This window comes from Acinonyx jubatus, chromosome A2 (assembly GCF_027475565.1).
Source record: "Acinonyx jubatus isolate Ajub_Pintada_27869175 chromosome A2, VMU_Ajub_asm_v1.0, whole genome shotgun sequence".
Classification (NCBI taxonomy): domain Eukaryota; kingdom Metazoa; phylum Chordata; class Mammalia; order Carnivora; family Felidae; genus Acinonyx; species Acinonyx jubatus.
In genome coordinates, this window is record NC_069383.1 from 54,285,040 (window position 1) to 54,310,831 (window position 25,792).

At 42.1% G+C, this 25,792-nt stretch overlaps 1 protein-coding gene across 2 annotated transcripts in view; it reads right to left on the minus strand.

Moving 5' to 3' along the window:
• The window catches only part of DNAH11 (dynein axonemal heavy chain 11), a 349,268-nt gene that overhangs the window by 138,932 nt on the left and 184,544 nt on the right, over positions 1-25,792 (minus strand). The window contains exons 45-54 of one of the 2 annotated variants that reach the window (XM_053218315.1): positions 21,326-21,499; positions 16,334-16,538; positions 13,524-13,689; positions 12,758-12,860; positions 10,805-11,044; positions 9,244-9,405; positions 8,780-8,973; positions 3,738-3,900; positions 2,104-2,227; positions 1,512-1,654 (exon numbers count right to left, since the gene is read on the minus strand). In XM_053218315.1, coding sequence (XP_053074290.1) covers positions 1,512-1,654; positions 2,104-2,227; positions 3,738-3,900; positions 8,780-8,973; positions 9,244-9,405; positions 10,805-11,044; positions 12,758-12,860; positions 13,524-13,689; positions 16,334-16,538; positions 21,326-21,499 — 1,674 coding nt within the window. Of the gene's footprint in view, positions 1-1,511; positions 1,655-2,103; positions 2,228-3,737; positions 3,901-8,779; positions 8,974-9,243; positions 9,406-10,804; positions 11,045-12,757; positions 12,861-13,523; positions 13,690-16,333; positions 16,539-21,325; positions 21,500-25,792 lie in introns of those variants that run through there. The other variant, XM_053218314.1, reaches the window with a different exon arrangement.

Below are 25,792 nucleotides of genomic sequence, written 5' to 3' on the forward strand. Positions count from 1 at the left end.
TATGAAGTGGGCAGAGAGAGAGATAAAGACAGAATCCCAAGCAGGCTCCATGCTGTCAGCGTAGAGCCCGAAATGGGGCTCAATCCCAGGACTCTGGGATCATGACCTGAGCCAAAATCGAGTTGGAGGCACAACAGACTGAACCACCCAGGTACCCAAATTTGCATTTATAGAAAGTTTCTAGGTAATGCTGATTTTGTTGCTCTAAGAACAGACTTTGATAATGATTTACAACATTACCATCTCAAATTCTATTATTGTACTTGTTTTCCATTTCATCAAGAAAATGTGATCCAAATGTACCACCATGGAACAGGGAGAAATCTCTCGCCTTGTTATGACCTAGCAAAAATATTCTTAGTAACATCTTGATGGGGAGAAAATGCTTTGGGCAAGTGAACTGTAAATTCTGATCTAACGTCAGCCCACCATTGCTCAGTAAGATTAATGTGGGATTTAAAAGAGCAGGGCAGAAGAGAACCTTACAATCTCTCCAAGGGGAGGTACATTCATGGCTGCCACACTCCCCACCCCCTTTCCTTGTCGTTTCCAGGCTCTACTGAATCTTGGAGCCTGTTACTTGCCCGACAGGCCTGGCATTCTAGAAGTAACAGCAAAGTGGAAAGTGGCTAGGTTACTAACCATGTCTATACCAGGAAGCCTGAATTTTCCTTAAATTGGCTTCCTGCCATGAATTTGGAGGTATGTCTTAGAATACTTGATCTTTCCTGAGGCTAGTATTTGGTTATATTATATCCCTATGAGCAATACTGAAGCACAGAGCAGTCTGGAGGGAAGAACCTCCATTGACACTCAGATCGTCTGGTTAATACACCTGAACTGCTTGCCTTGAAGTACTGACATAATTCAGTTCCTTAATCCAACGTCTCCCACGGCTGCCTTCATGATTTACAACCCTTTACCTCATCCTAACTTACTTCCCAGCCTGATCCACCTTCTTCCCCTAAAACAAACCCTGTGTTCTGGTTATTCAGGGCAATCTTGGCTTTCTCCAAAGGTCTACAGGACAGTCCAACCCTACACTTACATAAATTGTTATGTCCTCTCCCTGAAGAATCCTCCCCACCCAGCGCTTCCCCATGGATTCCAATCCATGCCTGAGGCATGGCGTGTCACTTCCTCTAGGAGAGCCCACTGCAGGGAACGATGCTGTGCTTGCCTATAACTCACGGTAATACACACATCAGTCCCATACTAGAGTTATTTGTAAGGGCTCTTGTCTCCTTGAGCAGTGTCAGCTCCTCCAGGACAAAGACCACGTCCAGTTCAGTCGAACAGCATGCACTCTGCTCGGTGCAATGCTTTATAGATGCTCAGCATAAGGGAAACCTTCGGAAGGTATACTCCAGACATGGGCATGTAAAAATACAAACATCCTTTCAAACCGAATGGATGAAATTCAAACTCATGGTATGCACCGTGAAGGCGAACCATGTCAGAGTTCCAATGGCAGGTTTTAAACATTATGCATGGAAGCAAGTGTTTCTTACCTTGAGCTGTAGCTGCACCCTGGACAGAAAGAATTTCCAGCAATTTTCTCTGGAGTCCACCATGCCTAGACCACGAACTTCATTACGAACTCCAGAAATTATGTTGTCTACATCTTCATCGCTGAACAGATCTGGAATTTCTCCTGCCCCCAAAGGAGTGAGTAGAGTTACTGAAAGGCAGTTACAATTTCAATTTTAGATAAGACCTTTTAATGCTTGGATTGCTTTATAATACAAAGTTCAGTTTAAATGATAAAGAGTTGGAAATCAGAAATGCAATTCAATTTTTTTTTCTTTTTTGTATTTACAAGCCACATGGCACTCGGGGAACGAGCTGTGATGGACACACCCACTGAGCGCGTACGTGTAGGAATAACATTTACTACTTTCCTCAAGGCTCCTCCAAGCACCTTACAACTGTAAGCAGACTAAGAAAGCAATACACGTCAAATTAGTTAGGTTTATGGGTTTCTCCCCAAAGACTGTCCCAGCAAACACCTCAAAGACAAATTATCTCTCTTTAAAGTTCACTGCAACTACAGATAATTTGTCATGGGGGAAGATCTTTCAAGGAATGTGTTGATTTAATCACCTGATGCCAGCAAGTCATTAATCAGCACGAGAAAGCTCTCATCTAGAACCTGGGCATCTGTCAGCAGGAACACAGTGGGCATGTTCTTGGCTCCAGTTCTGATGTACAAATTGGCAAGATCTACCTGTAAGGAAAGGAGGCCATCATTCATGCATTGTTGCGATGCTGATGTGATGTTGCGATGGTGCTATGTTTGTGTGGGCTGGGAAGCACTGTGTAACGACGGCGAGGAAGAGGCATGTTGTACTTTCCCCTTGTCTACCTACATGTTCTTTCCTCTCGGAGACCCCACATGGGGGTCAGCAGCATGACATCACCTCCATCTCTGGCAATACAACGATGAGTGCCATGTCTGGGGCTTAATGGAACATAGGGATGAAAATCAGTGGCTGACGGATAACTCCCTCCTACTAGTCCGAAAATGAATTTGGCGATGCCTTTGCCAAGCAACGTGGTAAAAGGAAAAATCTGCTCATTTCAACAACTGACTATTTCAGGGAAAACAGTTTTTATTTGGTTATATACTTAGTTTTGCTTAGAAATATTGAAAGCATGTGATTTATTTTCCCTTTTTGGGTGAAAATGCCCACATTTCACCCACACGTCACTTTCCACAAACCTTGAATATTACTTTGTAAGTACAGTTCTGATTAAAGACCCAAATTTAAAAAAAATTAATGTTTGTTTATTTTTGAGAGACAGAGAGAGTGCGAGTGGGGAACGAGCAAAGAGAGAGGGAGAGACAGAATCCGAGGTCAGCACAGGGCTCGACATGGGGCTTGAACTCACGGACCATGAGATCATGACCTGAGCTTAAATCAGATGATCAACTGACTGAGCCATCCAGGCACCCCAAAGCCAATTTTTTTTTTTAATTTAAATTTTAGTTGGCCAAGATACGGTGCATATTGGTTTCAGGAACAGAATTCAGGGGTTCATCGCTTACTTACAATGCCCAGTGCTCATCACACCAAGTTAAAAAACCAATTTTTAAAAAGCACACGTATTCCTGTCAATGAATCATTTTCATGATTCATTCAAAATGGAAGAAATCTACTTGCATTTGTGAAGGCAGTATCTTTTTCTGCCCCTTCATTATATAGGAATACTAAAAGTGTTGAACAGCAAGTGTGGTCAATACAAAGGAAAAACCATGTTGGTTGTAAGTACTTTTTAAATTAAAAATGTTTATTTATTTATTTTGAGAGAGAGGTAGAGGCAGAAAGAGAGAGGGAGAGAGAGAGAATCCCAAGTACGCTCCGTGCTGTCAGCACAGGGCCTGATGTGGGGCTTGATTCCATGACCGTGAGGTCATGATCTGAGCTAAATCAAGAATCGGATGATGAACTGACTGAGGCACCCAGAGGCCCCTATAAGCAAGTATTTAATACAGTATTTTCTGAGTCAGGTCTATAGGCTTATAGGCTTATATATCTATAAGCATTTATAGAATTTTACTATTACTAAATTTACCCTGAAGAGACAAAGGTACCTAAATCAGCAGAAACTTTCCCCCTCTTGGCGGGGGAAGCATTGGCCAAATCGGGGAGTCAGAGCTGACACAGGCACGCTACCAGCTCCTGCTTTGTCGACCAGGCAGGAGGGCAGAGGGACCACCTGCCACCCTCACTCACCCGGAGTTCTTGGATTCCGAAGCCTTGGGTCACAGTGACCTGGAAGACCTCAATGCTGCAAACGTAAGCTGCCAGGCGGGACAAGCTCTTCTTGCCAGTGCCGCCCACTCCGATCAAAAGCGCGTGACCCTGAGGGGTGCGAAGGATTCGGCTGATGCGGCACCTGGAGAGAGAAGGCACACTCAAGGCTGATGAGCTTAGGGACTAGGTCTCCTTTACTTTTTAGAAACGTTTTTACACACTGAACCTGAATTTTTATTTTAAACCTTAAGTCCTCTCTCATCTGCTTCCACATCAAGGATGCTCCCTCCCTGTGCCCTCACACTGGAGGCCTAACAAACTGTCCTGCTAACCACATCTTGGACTCACCGCTTTCTTTCTGTCCATACACAAGGCCTTTTCGTCAAGTGCCAAGTTTTTCCGATTAGCAAGAAAGACCCCAACTTCACCAGCATCCAGGTCCAGCAACTTGTGCCAGAAACTTCCGCTGTGAAATTACTTTGGAAAGAATGGATTTGTTTTGATCAACAAATATCTCACATGTGACTGACTTCACGCAGATTAAACACCTGTCTCTACGATTCTTACTTCCTTTGCACTAAAGCTCTGTCTGTCCTTGGGCACTCTAGAAAATTTACTGGAATCTTTCAGAATCACTGAATTATATCTCCAGCAAGTCCAACTAGTCCCTTGCTCTGTATTATTGAGGAGATTCTGAAAGACTAAGCTACTGATATCATCCCCACATTTTACAGTTACGAATAAGCTAGCTTTAACATCATCTTGAAGAAATATGTCATAATTATGTTATGAATACCAAGAACAGCAAAAACCCAAAATATAAGCATACAGACACCCACATGCAAAAAATCAGACAGCATCACGTCAGTTCTAGGTTGAATGTCAACTTCCAGCCTTCGATGATCCACCTAGATGGTTTTCACAAAAGCACTTCCAGATAAAACAAAGCTGGGATCACTTATGCTGGGAATGGCACCTCTCCACTGAAAGCCTTCAGTAACTAAAAAGACAGCTTAATTTTACAAGCTTAGCCCTTCCAGTGGGTTTTACCTTACATGACCACACAACAAAATCACCTCAGGAAAGCCGAAAAACTACTCTAATGCAGGTCAAGCCCGAAGTTACAAAGCAGTTTCCCTTTCATTTTAACATTTGCTTCGACGTTTGTACCTCACCAGGTTCTTAAGCAAAGTTCCTTTCTGCAAGCCCTCCAGGACGTGCTGTGAAGTCATCTCTCACCCTGAGTCACTCAGCATACTCCCTGATCAAAGAAACAGTCCTCCTTTTTAGGCCACTGAGGAGCCCAGGTTGAAGGATTTTGTGACAAGAGTCTCTCCTCCAGCAGCAGCAGGAGATCTTTCACCTGCCCCATAACGTACATACACAGTGTATCCCAGCCGAAGCAGGAACACTGTTATTAATAGTTCAATTAGCACCATGGTCAAATTCTGACTGAAACCATGGCATAACCAGAGGATTGCAACCACAAAGGGATCAATGAAACTATCAATACTTAACATGCTTATAATAACTCATGATGGGGAGGTCTCCAAAGTTCTTCTTGAGCACTTGGGCTATAAACATTTTCAAGAGCAACTTCTAAAAACTGGATTCTCCACCTTTCATGTGTATGTGTGTGTTCCAAATTCCTTCTTCCCATACTTCCTTCTTTCTTGACTTATTTTTAACCATGATTTCATTATTTTAATCTTTGCCAGAAAGATTGTTGGAATCTTTCACTTTGGAAAAGCCAGTGTTATCTACTGAAAGGTATCCCCTCAAATTTATATTGTGAAGTCCTAACCCCTAGTACCTCAGAATGTAAGCTTATTTTGAAACAGGGTCACTGAGGAAGAAATTGGTTATGTTACGTAGTAAGGTGGACCCTTTATGCAATCCAACCAGTGTCCTTATAAAAAGGAGAAATTTGGAAGGAGACATGCACCGAGAAAGAATACCATGTGCGGATTGGAGTTAAGCTGCTATAAGCCAAGGAACTACCAGAAGCTAGGAGGGAATTCTGGAACAGATTCCTTCATAACACCTTCAGAAGGAACGTGGCTCTCTGTCACCTCAATTTCAGACTTTTGGCCTCCACTGTGAGGCAATAAATGTCTGTTAATCTAAACCATCCATATGTGGCATTTTGTGACAGCAATGCTAGCAAACGAATAGAGCAGTGACCAATGATGGTGACCAGGAGAACAATAATGGACGTAAAGACGTACCCTGCTTCCTACACAGCAGCAGCAATAGCAAGCTGCTGAGACTATTCCACAAATACTGTCATTCCTGTGCTCAAATCTGTTGAAAAGCTTCTCACTGCACGTAGAATAAAATTGGAACTCCTTCCTCTGGTAACAAGGAAAAAACTGGCACCAATAAGACCCACTGCTGCTTCTCCTTCCGTGTCATACACTGCTCTCTCCACTTTTTCTCCATGCTGCAGCCATGATGACCCCTTTTCTGTTTTTGAACCTTCAACCCTGGGGTCACATGAAATATGCCCTTACCTAGAATGTTCTTCCTTCAAATCTTTCTATGCTTAGTTCCTGCTTACCATTTGATCTCACTTTAAATATCACCTCCTCACGGAGTTACCCAGACCCTTTTTGGGAATGTACATACTTAGTACTTGGAATCAATCTATTTCCTAGCATGACATATCACTTTCCGACATTTTTCTTGCTTATTTCTTCATATCCTTATAAGTGTCTTTCAGTATCACTAAAATATAAGCCCAACTAGAGTAAGGACTAGACTATCTTGTTTGCTGCTGTATCCCTAGTGCCTTACAACCCTGTCTGACAGCAAGGGAGCTATGGATGGTTGCATGATCTGTGCACTGCCCAAAAAACCCAGTCTAGGAGGTTAGAGAGAGCCTTCTCAGCCAAACTCTACACCGGAACAGGGGCATCTAATTTTCTGCCAAGCAAACATGCCCCTTTCCTTTTCTAATTTGCACAAAAGTAGTGAAAAGCCTGACACTGTTCCTGTTTAGCACTCGGGAGGCACTCCATAAACAGGATTTACCAATGACCAGCAGTTTCACTTCATCCTGTTTCTGCCCCTTAAGAACCTTATGGCTTTGAATATCTCCCATGCCTTCCTCTTTCTTAGTTTTCTTACCTAACAGGGCTGCAGTGAAATGAAATTATGGCTGTGACCACACATCAGAAAATAGTATACTGACATATGACATTACTAAGATGTGACCTTGGACTTGAAGATGCATTCCAAAGCTGTAATGATCAAGACAGTACAGTACTGGCACAAAAACAGATGCTCAGATCAATGGAACAGAATAGAGAACCCAGAAATGGACCCACAAACATAAGGCCAACTAATCTTTGACAAAGCAGGAAAGAATATCCAATGGAATAAAGACAGTTTCTTCAGCAAATGGTGCTGGGAAAACTGGACAGCGACATGCATAAAAACGAACCTGGACCACTTTCTTACACCATACGCAGAAATAAACTCAAAATGAATGAAAGACCTAAACCTGAGACAGGAAGCCATCAAAATCCACAAGCAAAAACCTCTTTGACCTTGGCCGCAGCAACTTCTTACTCAACATGTCTCCGGAGGCAAGGGAAGCCAAAGCAAAAATGAACTATTGGGACCTAACAAAATAAAAAGCTTCTGCACAGCAAAGGAAACAATCAATAAAACTAAAAGGCAACTGACAGAATGGGAGAGGATATTTGCAAATGACATATCAGATAAAGGGTTAGTATCCAGAATCTATAAAGAACTTACCAAACTCAACACCGAAAAAACAAATAATCCAGTGAAGAAATGGGCAAAAGACATGAATAGACACTTCTTCAAAGAAGACATCCAGATGGCCACCTGACACATGAAAAAATGCTCAACATCACTCATCATCAGGGAAATACAAATGAAAACCACCATGAGATACTACCTCACACCTGTCAGAATGGCTAAAATTAACAACTCAGGCAACGAAAGATGTTGGCAAGGATGCGGAGAAAGAGGATCTCTTTTGCACTGCTGGTGGGAATGCAAACAGGTGCAGCCACTCTGGAAAACACTATGGAGGTTCCTCAAAAAATTAAAAATGGAACTACCCTAGGACCCAGCTATTGCACTACTAGGTATTTATCCAAGGGATACAGGTGTACTGTTTCGATGGGGCACATGCACCCCAATGTTTATAGCAGCACTTTTGACAATAGCCAAAGTATGGAAAGAGGCCAAATGTCCATTGAAGGATGAATGGATAAAGAAGACGGGGTGTGTGTGTGTGTGTGTGTGTATGTATACATACACACACACACACACAAATGGAGTACTGTATGTTATAATATATATACATACATACATGTATATATACATGCACATATATGTATGTATACATACGTTCATATATGTACATGTATATACATATACACATGTGTATATGTATATACATACATACATACACACACAATGGAGTATTACTTGGCAATCAAAAAGAATGAAATCTTGCCATTTGCAACTCTGTGGATGGAACTAGAGGTTATTATGCTAAGTGACTTTAGTCTGAGAAAGACAAATATCATAGGACTTCACTCATATGAGGACTTTAAGACACAGAACAGATGGACACAAGGGAAGGGAAGCAAAAATAATATAAAAACAGGGAGGGGACAAAACATAAGAGCCTCTTAAATATGGAGAACAAACAGAGGGTTACTGGACGGCTTGTGGGAGGGCGGATGGGCTAAATGGGTAAAGGGCGTTAAGGAATCTACTGCTGAAATCATTGTCGTGCTATATGCTAACTAACTTGGATGTAGATAAAAAAACAAAAATGAAAAAAAAAAGTTCTCTGGGAAAAATAAAAAAAAGATGGTGACTTAACTTACAGAGACACTTACAGTTTTATACTGGATGGCAAATGAGAGATAAGAACTACCAGCTCAGAGTACTGAGTATGATCTACAGTCAAACAACGATTGTGGTGACCCAGCCATTTTTACATTGTGAAAAACCATCACGACTTGTCAACTCACACATGCTGCATGGCATCTTCAAACAGAACCAGGTTCATGACAGCATTCAGCTCATTGTGGCTGTCTAAGGCTTCTGTAAGAACTGTCCTCAGCACCTCCCAGTCCTTCACCGGCAGGTAACGTGGATCTTGCCCACCGTGTGCAAAGTGGCAATAGATGAGGGGCTGTTGAAGCAGCGCATAACCATTTGCACCCTGCAGGAGGAGGAAAAGACAAGGATAGTCACAGCAGCCATCCAGAATGATTCATCTGGAAGCGCAGGGGCCCGTCAAGGGAAGAGCATGCAGGTCAGTCCATGAACAGGTAGGTGGGATGTTCCCAAGCACAGACGGTGTACATTCCAGAATCACATGGTTCCAAGCAAGGTAAGTATCTGCACAATTCATTCACATGCATATCTAACTCTGCCCTGACACCAGTTAGTGCCAGAGTGAATGGTCACCTCTGACACTCCACACGCTTACTTCAAAGTGTTTATAAGCAGTTTCCAGCATTTTTTTCTGAAACAAATCACAATCCTTTGGGTCTACCAGTTTGTCTCCATAAACACGCGAAGATTCGTGAAGCCACAGGCGTATTAAATCATTTGGACATTTTAAGCATTCAGGAGAAGCAAATAAAATCCCCTACAAAGAAAGAATGGGAAAAATTAAAAACTCAGAAACTGATAACACTCCAAGATAGTATTTTCCTTCACCATTTTAACTGTATACTAAATTTAGTAATTTATTACTTCAAAAGAAATATTGTCAGTAGAATTATTATACTGGTAGTTTTACTCTCTGGTAAGTAATATCTTAAAAATTTACTAGCATTATACCCAGTTTTGGAACGTAGCTAAGACTGTATTTCAAAAGCCAGCCCCGGAAATAAACACCTCATTAGAGGACTCGCGTCTATTAAGTCTTTCAACAGATCAAGTTTCCCCAAACTGTTTTATAAACAGCTACCATGAATGTCACAGTATCAAATTTTTAGAATTCTAATACCGTCTGATATCAGTTCATCTAACCCTTCCATTTTGCAGATGAAGAAAACGACACCAAAAGTAAACTGCCCAAAATCACACTTTGTGGGTAGATGCGGAATCAGCACCAAAACGTTTTGCCTCCCGCCCTCCTTCAACACTGCCCTCCACTATCTTGGATTCACACAGAAGCGCGTCTTTGCGAGAGAGTCGGCTGGCTCTAGACTTAGGAGAGAACACAGCGAGTTGTCGACAAGTAGTTGCAAGTGCTAAACCAACGTTTGGTGATGTCGGGTGTACCTGAGAGCCCGAACATAAGCAGTGACCAGGCCTCTCATCCCATGTCACCTATGGCCTTTCTTCCCCTTTTTACCCTAAGATTAAAAATCCACTTTTAAACCACACCGTACTGAGCATAGTCTTTCCAGCAGGTGCTAGAATGACGGCCATGAGAATGAGTGGCCCACATCCTCAGGAAGCTGGCGCCTGGTGTGGTGTTACGGTCGTGAGGCAGTTGCGGAATGACAGGCCATAAATAACCCTCCAACCACTTTTACTGTATAAGTAGATCATACCAGTTAACTTTTTTTTTAACTCCATGTTTCAATCCCCTCTTTGGAATTTCCTTTCTAAACCAAACACATAAACGCTGTCCTTGTACCAGGTAAGCAAAGTAAGTGTCAAGGTCAAATCAAAATAATTAAGCAGTGTAAGAAATTCAAGCTGCTTTTGATGGATGTTTAAAAATCACACTGCATAAATATAAACAAATAACAAACGATCCCCCTCATTTGGCACAAAATGAGGCACTCAAATATTTATATGGAATACATGGACCTAAGTCGCTACACAACCTAGGGAAACCACTAGTCCCATTGATAAAATGGGAATAAACCTGCCATCCATACTTCACAGAGAAGTTTATGGTTTAAAAATCAAAGAATACACCCACAAAAGTATACAGCATTCTCTTAAATTAAGTTCCAGAAATGAACACCATTAATATTACTATAATCATTCCTCCACCCAAGATGCATAACCCAGGGCCGTCAAGATACCTGGAAGATGTTTGATAGGTCTCGCAGATTAAACAGGTAATGGAATTTAACAGCTGTGGGTAAAAAGTTTTGTGTCATCATCTGATGAAATGCGATTGTTGCCTGTATCAAAGAGGGGCTACTCCTGAGAACTGAGGGACCAAATGCTTGCTGCTGGAAATGGAAGTTAAGAATTTGGCTATAGATGGTGTGTAGTGTGTCCAAGGAGGGAAAGTTGAATGCAAACACAGTGAAATGTCTCTGAAAAACAAAATATAAGAGTTGCATATTTTTAGGATTATAATGGTACCAGGAGATTGTGCAAGAAAAAAAAAAAAGGTTCAACTATTATTTTTTAAATCCCTCCCTGTACCCATTGCTACATAACTGGGGTGCCCTCCTCTCTGACTCTGGGCCTAGCCATATGACTTGATTGAGCCAACAGAGTGAGGTGTAGGTGGCAGTGTGCCAGTCACTGTCAGAAGCCTGTATGCTTCCACTTGTTTTTTTTTTTTTTTTTTAAGATCTTATTTTTAAGTAATCTCTATACCCAGCATGGGGCTCGAACCTACAACCCTGAGATCCAGAGCCACCCGTTCCATGGACTGAGCCAGCCAGGCACCCATCCGCTTGCTCTATTAAGGATCTACCTTTGCCATGAATTGTACAAGCCTACTGATGGATGAGAGGTCCATGAAGAAGAGCCACATGGCCCCTACCACTTTAGTCAAAGCCACCACAGATTTGCTGATAGTCAACTCCTGGACACATCGATGACCCCATCCAAGATCATGAGAGCCACCCAGCCAACCCCCAGCTGATTCCAGATAAGGGAACAAGCAACACTTGGTGCCGTATGCTGTTGTTTAACATATGTTATAGTTGGTGGGGGTTGTTGTTACTACAAGCTTATATGCACACACAAAACATGCACATCAATATTTATTTGTATCAGCTTTATTCATAATCCCCAAATGTGGGAACAACCAAGGCATCCTTCAATAGGTGAATGGATCAACAAACTGATGTACCTATACGATGAATATGAAGTAGTGATAAAAAAAAAATGAGGTATCAAGCCAGGAAAAGACATGGGGAAACCTCAACTGCATATTTAAATGAAGTGAAAGAAGCCAATCTCAAAAGGCTACATACTATGGGATTTCAACTATGTGACATTCTGAAAAAGGTAAAGCTATGGAGACAGTAAACTGATTAAATGATCGCCAGGGATTCAGGAGGGAGGGTGGATGGAGGAAAATAGGTAGAGCACAGGGGATTTTCACCACAGTGAAACTCTTCTGTATGGGATTTTCATGGTGGATACCCGACATTATACATTTGCCAAAACCCACAGAATACACAACACAAAGAATGAACTCAAATGTAAATTTGTGACTTTGGTTAGTAATAATGGATATTGGTTCATCAACTGTAACAAATGCAGCACAGTAACGTAAAATTTTATAATAGGGTAAAATGAGGTGGGAGGAGTGTGAGAGAGTACATGGAAACTCTCAATACTTTCAACTAAAACTCCTCCATTTCTAAACTTGTACCTGCTCCTAAAAATACTCTATTACATGGGATGCCCGTGTGGCTCAGTCGGTTGAATGTCCGACTCTTGACTTTGGCTGGTCATGATCTTACAGTTCTTGATACTGAGCCCTGCACTGGGATCTCACTGGCAGCACAGAGCCTGCTTGGGATTCGCTCCCTCTCTCTCTGCTCCTCCCCCACTTGCTCACATGTGCTCTCTTCTCTCTCAATAAATAAATAAATAAATAAATAAATAAATAAATAAATATTTAAATATTTAAAAAATAGTCTATTAAAAAAACAGCTTACATGCTTATTAACCAAATGTCTAGTAGGAGCCCTCGTTTGTGTTCACAGCACCAAGAATCACAATCTATAATATTTGGGTATTTTATTTAGGGCCCATTGGGGAGGGAGCAGTACTCTATACCTTACCTGTAGTCTAGGATTGATTGTGAAACTGCCCACCATTAGATTCATGCAGGCAATGTACTGACAGTTGTGGATTTCTTTAAGCATCACCTTCTGTCTATCATACCTGAAAGATAGAAAACAGAACCTTAAATCCAAAAACCAAAGATGACAACACAACAAAATCCCCCAGTTTATGAAGGACTTCATCACAAAGTGTCTCCTTTGATCTTTACAAGCGCTCTGTGATGTTGGGGGTGTTCGTCTCATCTCAGGGACACAAAAATTAAAGCTCAGAAAACAGAAGGCTACATAGCTCCTTTGATGCCAGAAACGGCATAAGGAGCTAAATCAATACACACTATTAATGCTTATTGATTCTCACATGACGCTATTTCTGGTTAGAAATAACCACAGCTAGGCTGGGGGATCTCCTGCTAGTTAACGGCAGGGATGGGCATACTGCAATACCCAGACGTTACCAAACAGTTACAGCCCACAGAGTAAGGTCAAGCATCTAAGTAATTTCGCGTATTTGAGAGTTTAATACTTCAACTAGACAGTAATGCACAAAACAGGCACATCACTTTTTTATTCAATTCTTCCAAAGATACAAAAGGAAGCTTACCTCACTTATGACAATGAAAAGGGAATGTAAAATGACACTTAAAAGTTAACAGAGAAAATGCTCCTCGGAAGGAGGAGCAAATCAGGGTAATTTTATTCTTCAATGTTCATGCATAATAATAATTGGATTTCAATAAAGAATAAAGCACAGAGACTCGCTTACCAGTGTCCGTAATCAATGTGCTGTCGAATCAGAGTGTGGGGCTGCACTGTGCCATATAAGTCCACTTCGGGCATATTCATATCATCAATGAAATAAACCAGTTTTTTGTTTCCTCCTGGCCCATAGATACGACCAGCTTTTTTCTCTAGAGGTTTCTCAAGAATTCCTGAAACAAATGTATCATTCTGCCCACCAATTGGATAAAATTTCACTTTCTGTCCTTAGTCCCTTTTTTCTAATTTTTCCTCATCTTCTGTCCATTTCATCCACTCCAAGTCTCCAAGTATCACCTCTCTGCAGGTTAATATCGGTGATGACTCTCTGTTCATCTCCTCTGTGTCATGCTTTCCGGTCAACCTCCCTCCTACTGCCAGAGGTCACCTCACCTCTCCTTCCCTGAGGACTCAACATCTGTGACATGATACTACACTGGCCATCAAGCTGAGGCAACACCATCATTGGTCAGTGTACTTTCCTCCAGGAACCCACTCTAACACATGGTCCACTGTCAGTCCAGCCATGGCCTACTTCCTCAGCCTTTGTGTTTCTCAATCACTCTTGCAGGAGCTTCTAGGGACAGCTCGAGAGAGTCCCCCATGCTTCTCTTCCTGGGTTATCCAAGTGCAGAAGTACAAGGGAATCCTGTACGAAGACTCTATCTTGTGCGCACATCAGCTTACATTTCTTCACGGGCCTAAATGACTTTGCATGGATTTGAGAAAAATCATGAAGGTAGAAAACCCTGAATAGACTGTGTAAGATGTGGTATCTAATAGTTGCTGACTCTCCAAATGAACAATAAACAGCTCGAGGACAGGAAACTACATCGTGGTCATTACTGTATTCCTGATGACAATCCCAAGTCATTTGTTAAATGAACAAATGACTAAATAAATGAAAGAACAAACAAGTATGATGAAAAATTAACAAAGCTCTCTTCCAAGCAGGGGAACTGCATTCCCAAATGCTTGCTTCCTATCAGCCACTGGTACCTGATTATTTGGCCAACACCAAACAAGCCTCTCTTCCTCACTCACAACACACCTCTTCCTTTTTCCCTTCTGTGCTCCTGTTTGTGTGATTAACACCCTCTCAGTCAGCCAGATGCAAAGCTTCAATATAATCTTTCTCTCCTGGTCCCAGACGTGCCTGGCCACAGCCTGTAAATGGTACCTCTGGTCTCTTCCTTTTCATCACTCGCTCCACAATGTTAGTCCAGAGCAACATTACAGAGCTGGTACACTACCCAGGGGGACTGGTCTCCCCACCTCAGATATCTCCTCAAGTATAACCCGCAGCTTGTCAGTTCCTTGCTCCCCATTTTCCACCCAGTGAAATACATGGTCTTCAGCTTGCATCTCAGCTCTTTGTACAGTTACAGTGGCTAACCATTCTACACGGCCTGGGACTAAAAGTCCCATGTTCCAGAAATCCCCATTGCCCGCCCCCCCATCTTGGAAAATTGACACCAAGTGCTCCATCAACAATGTAACTCCAACCCTCTTCTCCAGCCATTTCTCTATCTTCTACCACATCCCTGCACATCAGCCAACGTAGAGATTCAATGAATTAAATGTGTTCTGTAATTTTCTCTTTCATAAGTTTGTTTCCACTGATTCTTCTATCTCAAATCCCATCTCTGCCTGCATACCACTCCATCCTGAAGGTTTCAAATGCAAACTTTCCTTCAAGTACACTGCTCTATTATTTGTGCTAATGGTCTATGTCTGAATCTTATACATGCCCGTACCCTTCCAGGAATTAGCAAGACGAACTCATACCTCAGTCAAGTACTGCATTCAATTACTGAATTGTACACCTAATCTTTCATTTACAAGTGATAAAGCGATCCCTCCTTCTGGGTCTCTGAATGAAAAACACGCACTGAACACGATGCCTTGGAAAAAAATAGATAAACAATATATATTCGCTAAAGAATTAAGTGAGAAACTGCCAAGTTAGATTTTTGACTGTTCCACTCCAAGAAGTCAAGGAAGACAAACTTGATTAATAAGAAATTACAGAAAAAACACTCTTGGCTGAGTTAACAACGTCCATGAGCAAGAAAATTTGTTAGTAATCGCTACTTCTAACGCTGCACACACACACAACACAGAAACCGCAATCCGGGCAATTCAACAGGCTTAATAAACTACTGTACAATGGGGAGTTTCACAGCCCCACTGCCAGTCTAACCCTGACTCTGCTGGACAGTGACAGATATACCAGTAGCAGCTTCTCCTACCACTGTCTCCTCTGCTTCCAAAGTCTATTTGGCTTACCCTTCCTAATTCAGCAGGCCCAAAATCTGTGTGGCTGTTTTGATGACACTGATACATGTTTTCAACAGTTTTAAATTCTTACAGTTTTCCAAAGATTTAATTAACAGCTCATGGCCTGCCATTTCAGTGACACAGTTTTAATGAAGTTCTCCTAAATCAATTGTTTACTTGAAAAGGCAACCAGAGCAGTCTTCCTCGTGCACCCTCTCATGTTGGTTGGGCTCCACAAAACTGATTAAAGGTGACCAAACTGCGTAGAGGCAACAGCAATGGACACGGTTTTGATGTCGATTCTTGTGGTTCTAAAGTGTAATAACCCAAATAAAGCCTTTAGTGACATAAAAAGCCAAAATCACAACGCTGAAACAAAGTTTATTTTACCCAGATTGGTGATAGGTAAAAGTTCATCTGAAGCTTCAGCAGAAGGTCTAAAGCCTAGAGAAAGTAGCATTCCCCTTGGGCTGCATGGCCCAGTCTTGACAGTCTCTGATCACCTGTTTCTACAATACAAACAGGAGGGGCACTTACTCTGCAGAGTCGCGGATGTTGTGTAGTAGTTGAAAGGCACACGGGACACTAGATAATCCTCAGAGAGGCCTGACAGCGTGTCACCTACGAAGGCCGTCTTTCCCACTCCAGCATTTCCTACTAGCATTAGAGGTTGTCCTTTCTCAAGCAGCAACTTTACGAAGTATCTCAGACGAGTCGTCTCTGATGTGTGAACCATAACTCTCTGGAGCAGGGAAAAAGAGAAAGAAAGCCAAGTCAGAAACAGAGGTTCATTCCAAAATTCCGAATCTGGACCAACACAGTCACTGCACAGTTGAGACCCAAAGCATTCCTAATTCAGGTTAATGTTCAGTACGGGGAAATCTTACCTAATTTTCAGTTTTGAATTGTCAAAGTTCAGACGTCAGAGCTGGAGGAGAGCCACTGGGTAGTCCCTTCAAAGTACAATGGCATAAGCAACTGATTTATCTTTTCCACATTAAGTACTAGCCAAAGACTCTATCACAGAGTACCTACACTCTGCCCAACCTTGCATTATGCATACAAGGGAATACAGGAAACACTGAAGAAGCTGTGTACCACTTTTTAGGAGCGACAAAACATTTGAAAGTCAAGCCACACATAAATGAAAGTTGGTAGCAATGTCTTGGCTGAATAAGATTAACTGGCAAAATGGTTAGGGCATTCACCCTGGGGAGAAACCCAATGGGGAAACAGTGATTTTAAGTGAAATAGTCATAAATCTAAAGTACATGTCAAACTTATTATGCACTGTTTAGTTAAAAAAAACTGCATAACAATGCCTCTGTTTTGAAAATTAGCTATTTATTCATATACTATATTGTTTCAAAACAAATTTGAGTTGGCATACAGGAATACAATAACGTGAAGAATGGGAATACACACCAGACTCCGGGAACACATATTAATATGTAATATCAGGAAAAGGGTAGCAGGTGTTGACATGCAAAAAAAGAAAAAAAAAGAATGCTGCACAATTAGGATGCCTGGGTGGCTCAGTTGGTTGAGTGTCCGACTTCAGCTCAGGTCATGATCTCGTGGTTTGTGGGTTTGGGCCTCACGTTGGGCTCTCTGCTGACAGCTCAGAGCCTGGAGCCTGTTTCGGAGTTTGTGTCCCCCTCTCTCTCTGCCCCTTCCTCTCTCACACTATGTCTCTCTCTCAAAAATAAACATTAAAAAATTAAAAAAAAAAAAAGAATCCTGCACAATGATGCAAAGAGAGTTGACATTTCTTACACTTTTGGTGGCCAATTTCAAAAGGGGGTAAAAAACCACTTGCAAGATTCAGATTGTTCATTAAAAAAAAATAGCTAAAATCTACAATATATTCTTCATTACATGGTTAGCATGTCCTGAACACAACTGCTATTTTATAGATCATTCAGGATCATTTTCATGATTATGAATATTTACTCTAGAATTCTGATTTGATTTAGTGATGCTCTCAAGGCCTACTAAAAGGCAAAGACTGTTCTGTGCTACATCAAACAGTCCCAGACGACTGTTTTTAATCAGAGTTACATCTTATAATATTTTTCTCCTTTTTTCCTGCTCGATGTCATCACGTGTCTTTTAATTTGGCTATTAGCTCTTTTCTCTACACATTAATACTAATAATTAACACCTACTTAGAACTGAGTATGTGACAGGTACTATGGTAAGCACTTTATAAGCTATGTTGTATGATACACATACCTAATCTTTGAGGAGAGTTTTGTTAGGATTTTCATCTCGGAGTGATGAAACTAAAGCTTAGAGAACACTGATAACTTGGCCAAGGCCATAGCATGGTAGTAAGTGGTGGTACTTGGATTAAAATCCAAGCCTGTCCAGAACCTGAGCCCTGTCTTAACTACCACACAGAAGGTGTGCCAGGGCATGGACAGTACGCACGTTACTTAACGTCTTGGCACTCCCATTTTACCCTGTGTTAAAAGGTTATTAATAGTCTATGCCTTAGAAGGTTGTTTTAAGGATAAATTAATCTATGGGGCACCTGGGTAGCTCAGCCAGTTGGGCATCTGGCTTTGGCTCAGGTCATAATCTCATGGTTCGTGGGTTCGTGTCCCGCTTCGGGCTCTGTGCTGACAGCTCAGAGCCTGGAGCCCGTTTTGGATTCTGTGTCTCCCTGTCTCTCTGCCCCTCCCCTGCTCATGCTCTGTCTCTCTCTGTCTCAAAAATAAATATAAACATTTAAAAACATTTTTTTTTAAAAAAAGGATGTAATCTATGTAAAGCAAGTTAGAAAAGGGTCTGAGATAGACTACTGTAACATCAGTATTGACGATTACTACTGAGTATGGTTCTCTTCCAATATGTTAAGAAGCTGTTAATCAAATAACGTCTGGTCCAGCCGTGTGTAACATAAGACTACAAATTCCTAATAGTTCCTTGTTGCATAGAAGTTGTCACTGATCAGATGCATCAACCCTGTGATACCAGTTTTTGGTCTTTGGTTAATTACGAATTCTCAGCTTTCAGCTAGCCAGATAATACTCCCAGGTGGGCTAGGTCCAGGCAGGCTGAGAAAAAACAGCTTTCAAAATTTATCAAGCAGATGGAACAGACATGGTAGGTTGCCTCCCAAACACCCATTTCTCCACTCTCCTTCCTGCCAGAGCTCCCACTTTGTCCAAGTCTCCACGCTTCTCCCACACAGACACGCTTCAGGTGAAGCTCCACCTGGTTTCCACAGTGGTGTGGTGATTCATCAAAGCCAATTATTGTAACCCATTACCCTGGCCTAAGACAGCTTAGAATGGCATGTGACCCCTGCAGCATTAGATGAAAGAGGCGGTCTGCTCTGGGGCTTCTGAGGTTTCCTCACTCTTCATAAAAAAAGATAAGAGAAAGCATCCTTTCCCTCTAAAGGTGACTCTTGATGTTACTGGAGTCCTTTCAGACCAGGAAGAATCCTATTCTTAAAATGATGCCAGTGTTAAGAAGACCAGAGAGATGGTAAGACCTAAATCCTTGGTAAGAACACCAAGTCACAGAATTAACCCATCTCAGGGCCATCCTACCTCTCATTTCTTGTTTGTGAAATAAGTTTCCTCCTGGCTCAGTGTTACAGGTTGAAGTGGGTCTTCCCAAAATTCTTATGATAAAGCCCAAACCCTTAGTACCTGAGAAAGTGACTGTATTTGAAAACAGGATCTTTAAAGAGGTGATTAAGCTAAAAGGAAGCCATGAGGGTGGGCCCTACCTCAATCTGACTGGTGTCCTTCTAAAAGGAGGCAGTTGGGACAGACTTGGAGACAGTGTCCAGGGAAGCATGGATGCATGCACACAAAGGCCATGTGAAGACACAGCAGGCAGGTGGCCATCTGCAAGCCAAGTAGAGAGGACTCAGGAGAAACCAGAGTGGTCAACACATCAGTCATGGATTGCCAGCCTCCAGAAAGAAATGGGAGAAAATGAATTTCTAATGGAGAAGCCACCCTGTCTATGATATTGTGTTTGGGCATCCCTAGCACACTCATACATGTAGAACAGGCCCCTAATCCAAGGACAGGTGTCCTTACATAAAGGGAAATGTGCATAAAGGAACACACACAGGGAAAATGCCATGCAAGTAAGCAGCGAGCACGAAACACCAAGATCACCAGCTAATTCCAGACAGAAAGGCCTGGAAGTCTCTTCCAGTTGTCCCTGACATCATCAGAAGGAACCAGTTCTGCTGACATGGTTCTTTTCAACTTCTAGCCTCCAGAACCATGAGACAATACATGTCTGCTGTCCAAGCCTTGTGGTAGTTTCCTGTAGCAGCTTCAGGGAACTAATACATTGGGTTTTCTTTGATTTCACACGAGCTGCTTCCTAATTAATGCCACAGAAATCACCTAGATTCTATTCACATAGCACTACTTGAAATAATAAGTTCCAAAGTGAATCAGAGTGTTATGAGCTTTTAAAAAAAATTTTTTTTAATATTTATTTATTTTTGAGACACAGATAGAGTGTGAGCAGGGGAGGGGCAGAGAGAGAGGGAGAAACAGAATCTGAAGCAGGCTCCAGGCTCTGAGCTGTCAGCACACAGCCTGACGGGAGACTCAAACCCACAAACCATGAGATCATGACCTGAGCTGAAGTCAGATGCTCAACCGACTGAGCCACCCGGGCGCCCCTGACATAAGTTTTTTAAAATTTATTTATCTTGAAAGCAAGCGAGCAAGCACAGGGGGAGGCACAGAGAGACAGAGAGGGAGGGAGAGAGAGAGAGAGAGAGAGAGAGAGAGAGAGAGAGAGAGAGAGAGAGAGGAGAGAGAATCCTAAGCAGGCTCCACACTGTCAGTGCAGAGCCCAATGTGAGGCTCAATCCCTTGATCCCTGGGATCATGACCTGAGCCGAAATCAAGAGTCAGACGCTTAACCGATTGAGCCTCCCAGGCGCCCCCAGAATGACATGATTTTAAGAAGTATAATGAAAAGGAAAACAGATTGAGGCAGAATAAGAAGATGCACAGAGAGTAACTCAACATCAGAGAACTGTAAAACAACAGCTTATGAAGAGAAAATTAAAGAGATCCTCTTAGATGTGTCAGTTGCCATGAGGATTTGAAACACAGTTGGGGAGATTCCACACATCCATTTTACAGCTTGGGGGCTAAAGGAAAGATGTTCTATGTGAAGAGTGCCGTCTAATAAATTCACAATACGGTCACATATAAGAATCACTGAACTAACAGAAATATGTCTTTGATTTTTAATAAAGCTCACAAAGTTTCCAGGAAAATATAAAGAAAGCTGTTACCACACAATGAAGTTAGAAACTTTTTAAAAAAGGTTGTAGAAATACAAGAGCCATCTTACAGATTGGTCCTATAACTAAGATTCTTCTCTCTCAAGAAATAGAGTATATGCTGACCCTATCAAAAATGTTTCCATCCGGCCGGAAAAGGACTGCTGAAAAAAAGGGGGGAGGGAGGGGCGGGGAGCGAAGGCTCAAACCAGCACAGTGCGGCTTGAAAATGATAATGTTCCACCTACCTGCAGAGGTACATCTGGATCCATAGAAAGTTTGGGGACTTTCTCAGCCCAGGGCAAGAATTTCTTAGTTTTGTGGTCCAGATAATAATCAAAGATTGTCCCCTGGGATGGAAACTTCACGGCTTTCATCTCTTTATGCCACCAGCGACTGAATTCCGCTTGAGAGCCTGAAAGCTAAGGAGAACAAGAAAAATCCTTACTGCAGACCTAGAGGTAATTTTGAACACATACAAAGCCCCTCGAAATCCTGTTAGGCACAGTGTTTGTAATGTACAGAGTCATAATTAGAAATGGGATTGAGTAAATGACCCAAGAAAAATAAATAACTAGAAGTAACTTATAATGAGTGATAATATCAGAGAGGCAGAAAGCTATAATTGCCATGTCTCCATCAGGTACAAATTTTCTGGAATAATTATTAACTTAAAAAGCAAAGTAAGGTTAGGTGAACCTTAGATTACCCCTGGGTTATTCAATTTAACAATGAGCCATCACGCAAATTCCCATGCTACGTATAGTAAGACAGTGGTTCTCAAACACTCGTGTTGACTGATAGTAAAATCAATTGATATCAATCGACAGTAAAATTGATAGTAAATCAATTGATGGTAAAATAAGAAAGAACAAAGGAATACTTCTTAAAAATTGGTAGCATTATTTGATTTAAATACTGTCCTTTATTTGAGCTTATAGACTTCCAAGACCTTTGGGTGTTAAAAAGCCTTTTCCTTAATAAAATTATGTTATTAATTAAGGTCATTTTTAAAATAAATGTCCTTATTTAGAAAAGTAAGCACTTGGTAACCCTACTTCATTCCTTCAAGTCAAGATTCTCACTCTTTATCTTTGACATTCTAAATCCGGGAACCCCCACCATGAGGGATGAGGAAAGGCACATTCTTGGTTTTCTGGCAGGGCACCACTGAGGAGCTGAAAGCTCTAGAGAGACAAACTGCTGTTCTCCAGAAAGGACTGTCTTTAAATGATGATAGGTACAAGACTTTTGCTGCTAGATTAGGGTTTGGAAAATAAAGAAGGGGAAATGGTGATTGTATAGTGGCGGGTTATAACAGCCTTCTATATCTATAGAAGACTCTGTCTAATGGCTCCTATATTGACCGGACCACCCAGCCTCCTGTCTCCTCCAACCACAGGACCACCCAGCCTCCTGACTCCTCCATCCACAGAACAACGTGGCACAGAGACTTCTATACCCACAGGATACTCTAGCATAGCGAGCTGGTGAACTCAAAGAACAGCATGTGTGAGCATCCACCACGTTCAGCAGTGTCATACTTAATCTAAGACCTTAACTCCCATTTTTCTCCAGTGAAATTCTTAAGTCTGTTTTTTTCCTTTGGTGGTCTATGTCCCTGGACTATGGCCAACTTTCTGTACTTGGCTGATTACACACACGGGTACAGACAGGATGGCCGGAAAACAGGAGAGTGTGGTGAGGGCAGAGAAAGGTCATCAGTCTCAGCAGGCAGAGCTTGCCCCAGCACCTTCCCAACACATTGAGCTCACACTCCTACATACCACCACGCATGTGTTCATGAGTCTAGGCTCACGTGATTTTCGGGTTGGTGGCGTGGTGTATTTCATCACCCTACAGAGGTTGGTCTTAAATCAAGTTAGTTCAGAAAGTGTAACTTACCTGGCACCGTTCTCTGTAGGCAGAATTCATAGGACTCCTACTTTACATCAAAATTGGCTGACCACTACATTGCCAAGATCATTTTGGTGATAAATCTTTGATTCACTCAACTAAAATGCATTTGTTCTCTAGTGGGGAAGAAAACCAGAAAAGCTCCTATCCTCGTAGAGTATATGGGGAGATAGAGGCAGAGACATGAGGAAGCACAGTGGAGGGTAAGCCATGGCAGAGGGTAAGCCAATAAATGTACAAATAAAGAGCTGTCTTGAAAGTAAAGTTTGCTGTAATAAGAGTAACAGGGGTAAATTCATTTGAATTGGATCTTCAGTGAGCCATCTTTGAGAACGGACACAGATATTTTTTGAGAACAGGCACACTATTCCAAGAAGCAGGAAGAGGCCAGCACAGACAAAGATCCTGTGGGCATGAAAGACCTTGTGTTCCAAAAACTTTCAGTGCAACTGGTGGAAGAGGGTGGGAGGTAGGGGAGGGAGTAGCAAAGGAAGAAGCAGGGGGAGACAGGCAGGACCAGATCCAGAAGGCTTGGAAATGGTATTCAATTTTTCACTTTGTCCTAAAAGCAAAAAGAATCCATTAAAGTGTTTCAAACTCTCAAGTGTATCATATAATTCAATTTACATTAAAAAAAAGTCACTCTGGCTGCTGAGAGGATAATGGATTATGGGGGAAGTACAAAAGCAGACCGAAGAGGTTGTTACCTTAGAAGCCAAGTGAGAAGGGAAAACAGCAGTTTATGGGAGCTCAGGGAGAGTTGATCCAAGACCTATTTCAAAAGTTGTGTGCAATGGCCTGGCTTGAGAACACGGGGCCTGGATCAGTCTATTGCAGTCTGAACCTGGCTCAGACTTTAACTGTGTGTCCTCACAGGCTAACTTCTCTAAGTTGCAGCTCCTTTTTTGTTTGTAAAAGGGGAGGAAGGTAGTTGTACCAATACATAACAGTTTTATCGTTTTTTGAAGATTCAGTAAAATAGCCTAAGCTGTTCAGTAAAAGGCCTAAGCACATTCTCTGACATATAGTAGGCATTCAGATTTGTTCAGTTAATAAATGGCTAACCTAAGAGTGCTTTTTTGTCTGTTTCATTCACGTTTCCAACTTTATAGCCTCTCTTTTGAATGCTTTGTAGTTAGAAGCTTTTGAAGATGAAAAGATGATAATGATGATGATGATGATGAAGACGACGACGACTCTAGTCTAGGGAGAGAATGTCTGGGGGAGTTAGGTGATCATTGTGGTGGCCTGGTTTGATGGACTGGTGGGAAGGTGGCCATGTTTGGAAACTGGAAAGATGAGAACACCATCAGCTAGGAGGGAGGTGATCAGGAAGAGAGAGATCTCTGCTGTCAACATCCTACTCACACAACTTTACCTGGTTTATATCCTAGAGAAGGAAAAACCTCCTAGAGAACACGGGAAACATACAAAAGAAGATGGTGGAGGGGATGGGTTGAGGAGAGGGGAGATCATGCCTGTGGTCTCTGTGAAGGAGAAATGCACGGGTGCTGTAAATTGTGCTTGAGAAAAACCCTGTGCAGTCACCTAATCCCAACTCTGGACTCTCACTCAAAGTAACACAGGATGTTATTCTTTAGAAAGCACTTGGGAGATTACAGAAGGAAATGTGGCTTCTGAGAAGGATCAAAGTAAGATCGAACAGACCAAGTGAATTCCAAGTTTATTTATAGATATGATTTACAGGAACCTGGCGACAAGAAGCAGAACTGGCCCCCAGGTTTTAGCAGCCATGTATGGGAGGACCTACAACAAAGAAACCAATGGAAATATGGTTCCTGCTTGGCTGTGATGCCTTCTAATTTAAATCCCGTTTACATCTGGAAACATGTGGCCAAGTCTGGAAGACGTGTGCCATCTATTTTTAGTGCAAAGATTCTGGGATACCTGTAGGAGCCTTCTGACCATGAGAGATCCTGAGGTCCCCTGGACAGTGTGGACTTTGGAGTTGTACAGGGGTGTGAATCCTGGCGTTGTCATTTCTTACCAGTGTAACCTTGATCAAGTCACTTTGCCTGTCTGAGCTTTACTGGCATAATGGAGATAGCTTGAAGGATGACTGGAAACATTACATGGCAAAATCTACATACAGAGGTGCGTGGTGACCAGATGTGCAGTCTTTTCAAGGTGAAAAATTCTGCACTTCAGGAAGTCTAACCTACGTATCTAGGTGTGAGTGTGTCCATGTCTGCATGCACTTGAACAAGCTCATCTCAGGTATTTGACCACAAGAAGTCAGAGGCTATGGGCGACCCACACTAGGAATGCTGTGCAGGCATGGTAGCCTCATGTGAGGCTCAAGGAAAGACCCTTGGAAAGGAACTGACCTGAGTTGCCTCTAGTTCATGAATAATTACCCTGGGCATCATGTAAGAGACTGATTAGATGTAAGAGACTAGTGACAGGGAAACCAATTTCAAGGTTATTATGTGCTGTAGATTCAACTGTGTCCACCCACCCACCCAAATTCCTAGGTAGAAGCTCTTGCTCCCAACGTGATCATGTTTGGAGACAGGGTCTTTGGTGAGTAATTAGGTTCAGATGAGGTCATGAGGGTTGGTCTTCACAAAGGGATTAATGCCTTTATAAAAAAGATACAAGAAAGCTTTTTCTGGTTTCTCTCTGCCAGGTGAGGACACAGCAAAAGAACACCTGCCTACCAGCCAGGAAGAGGGTCCTTGCCAGAACTTGACCATGCTGGCACCCTGACCTTGGACTTTCAAAACCAAATTTCTATCGGTTAAGCCATGTAAGGTATTTTGTTATGGCAGCCCAAG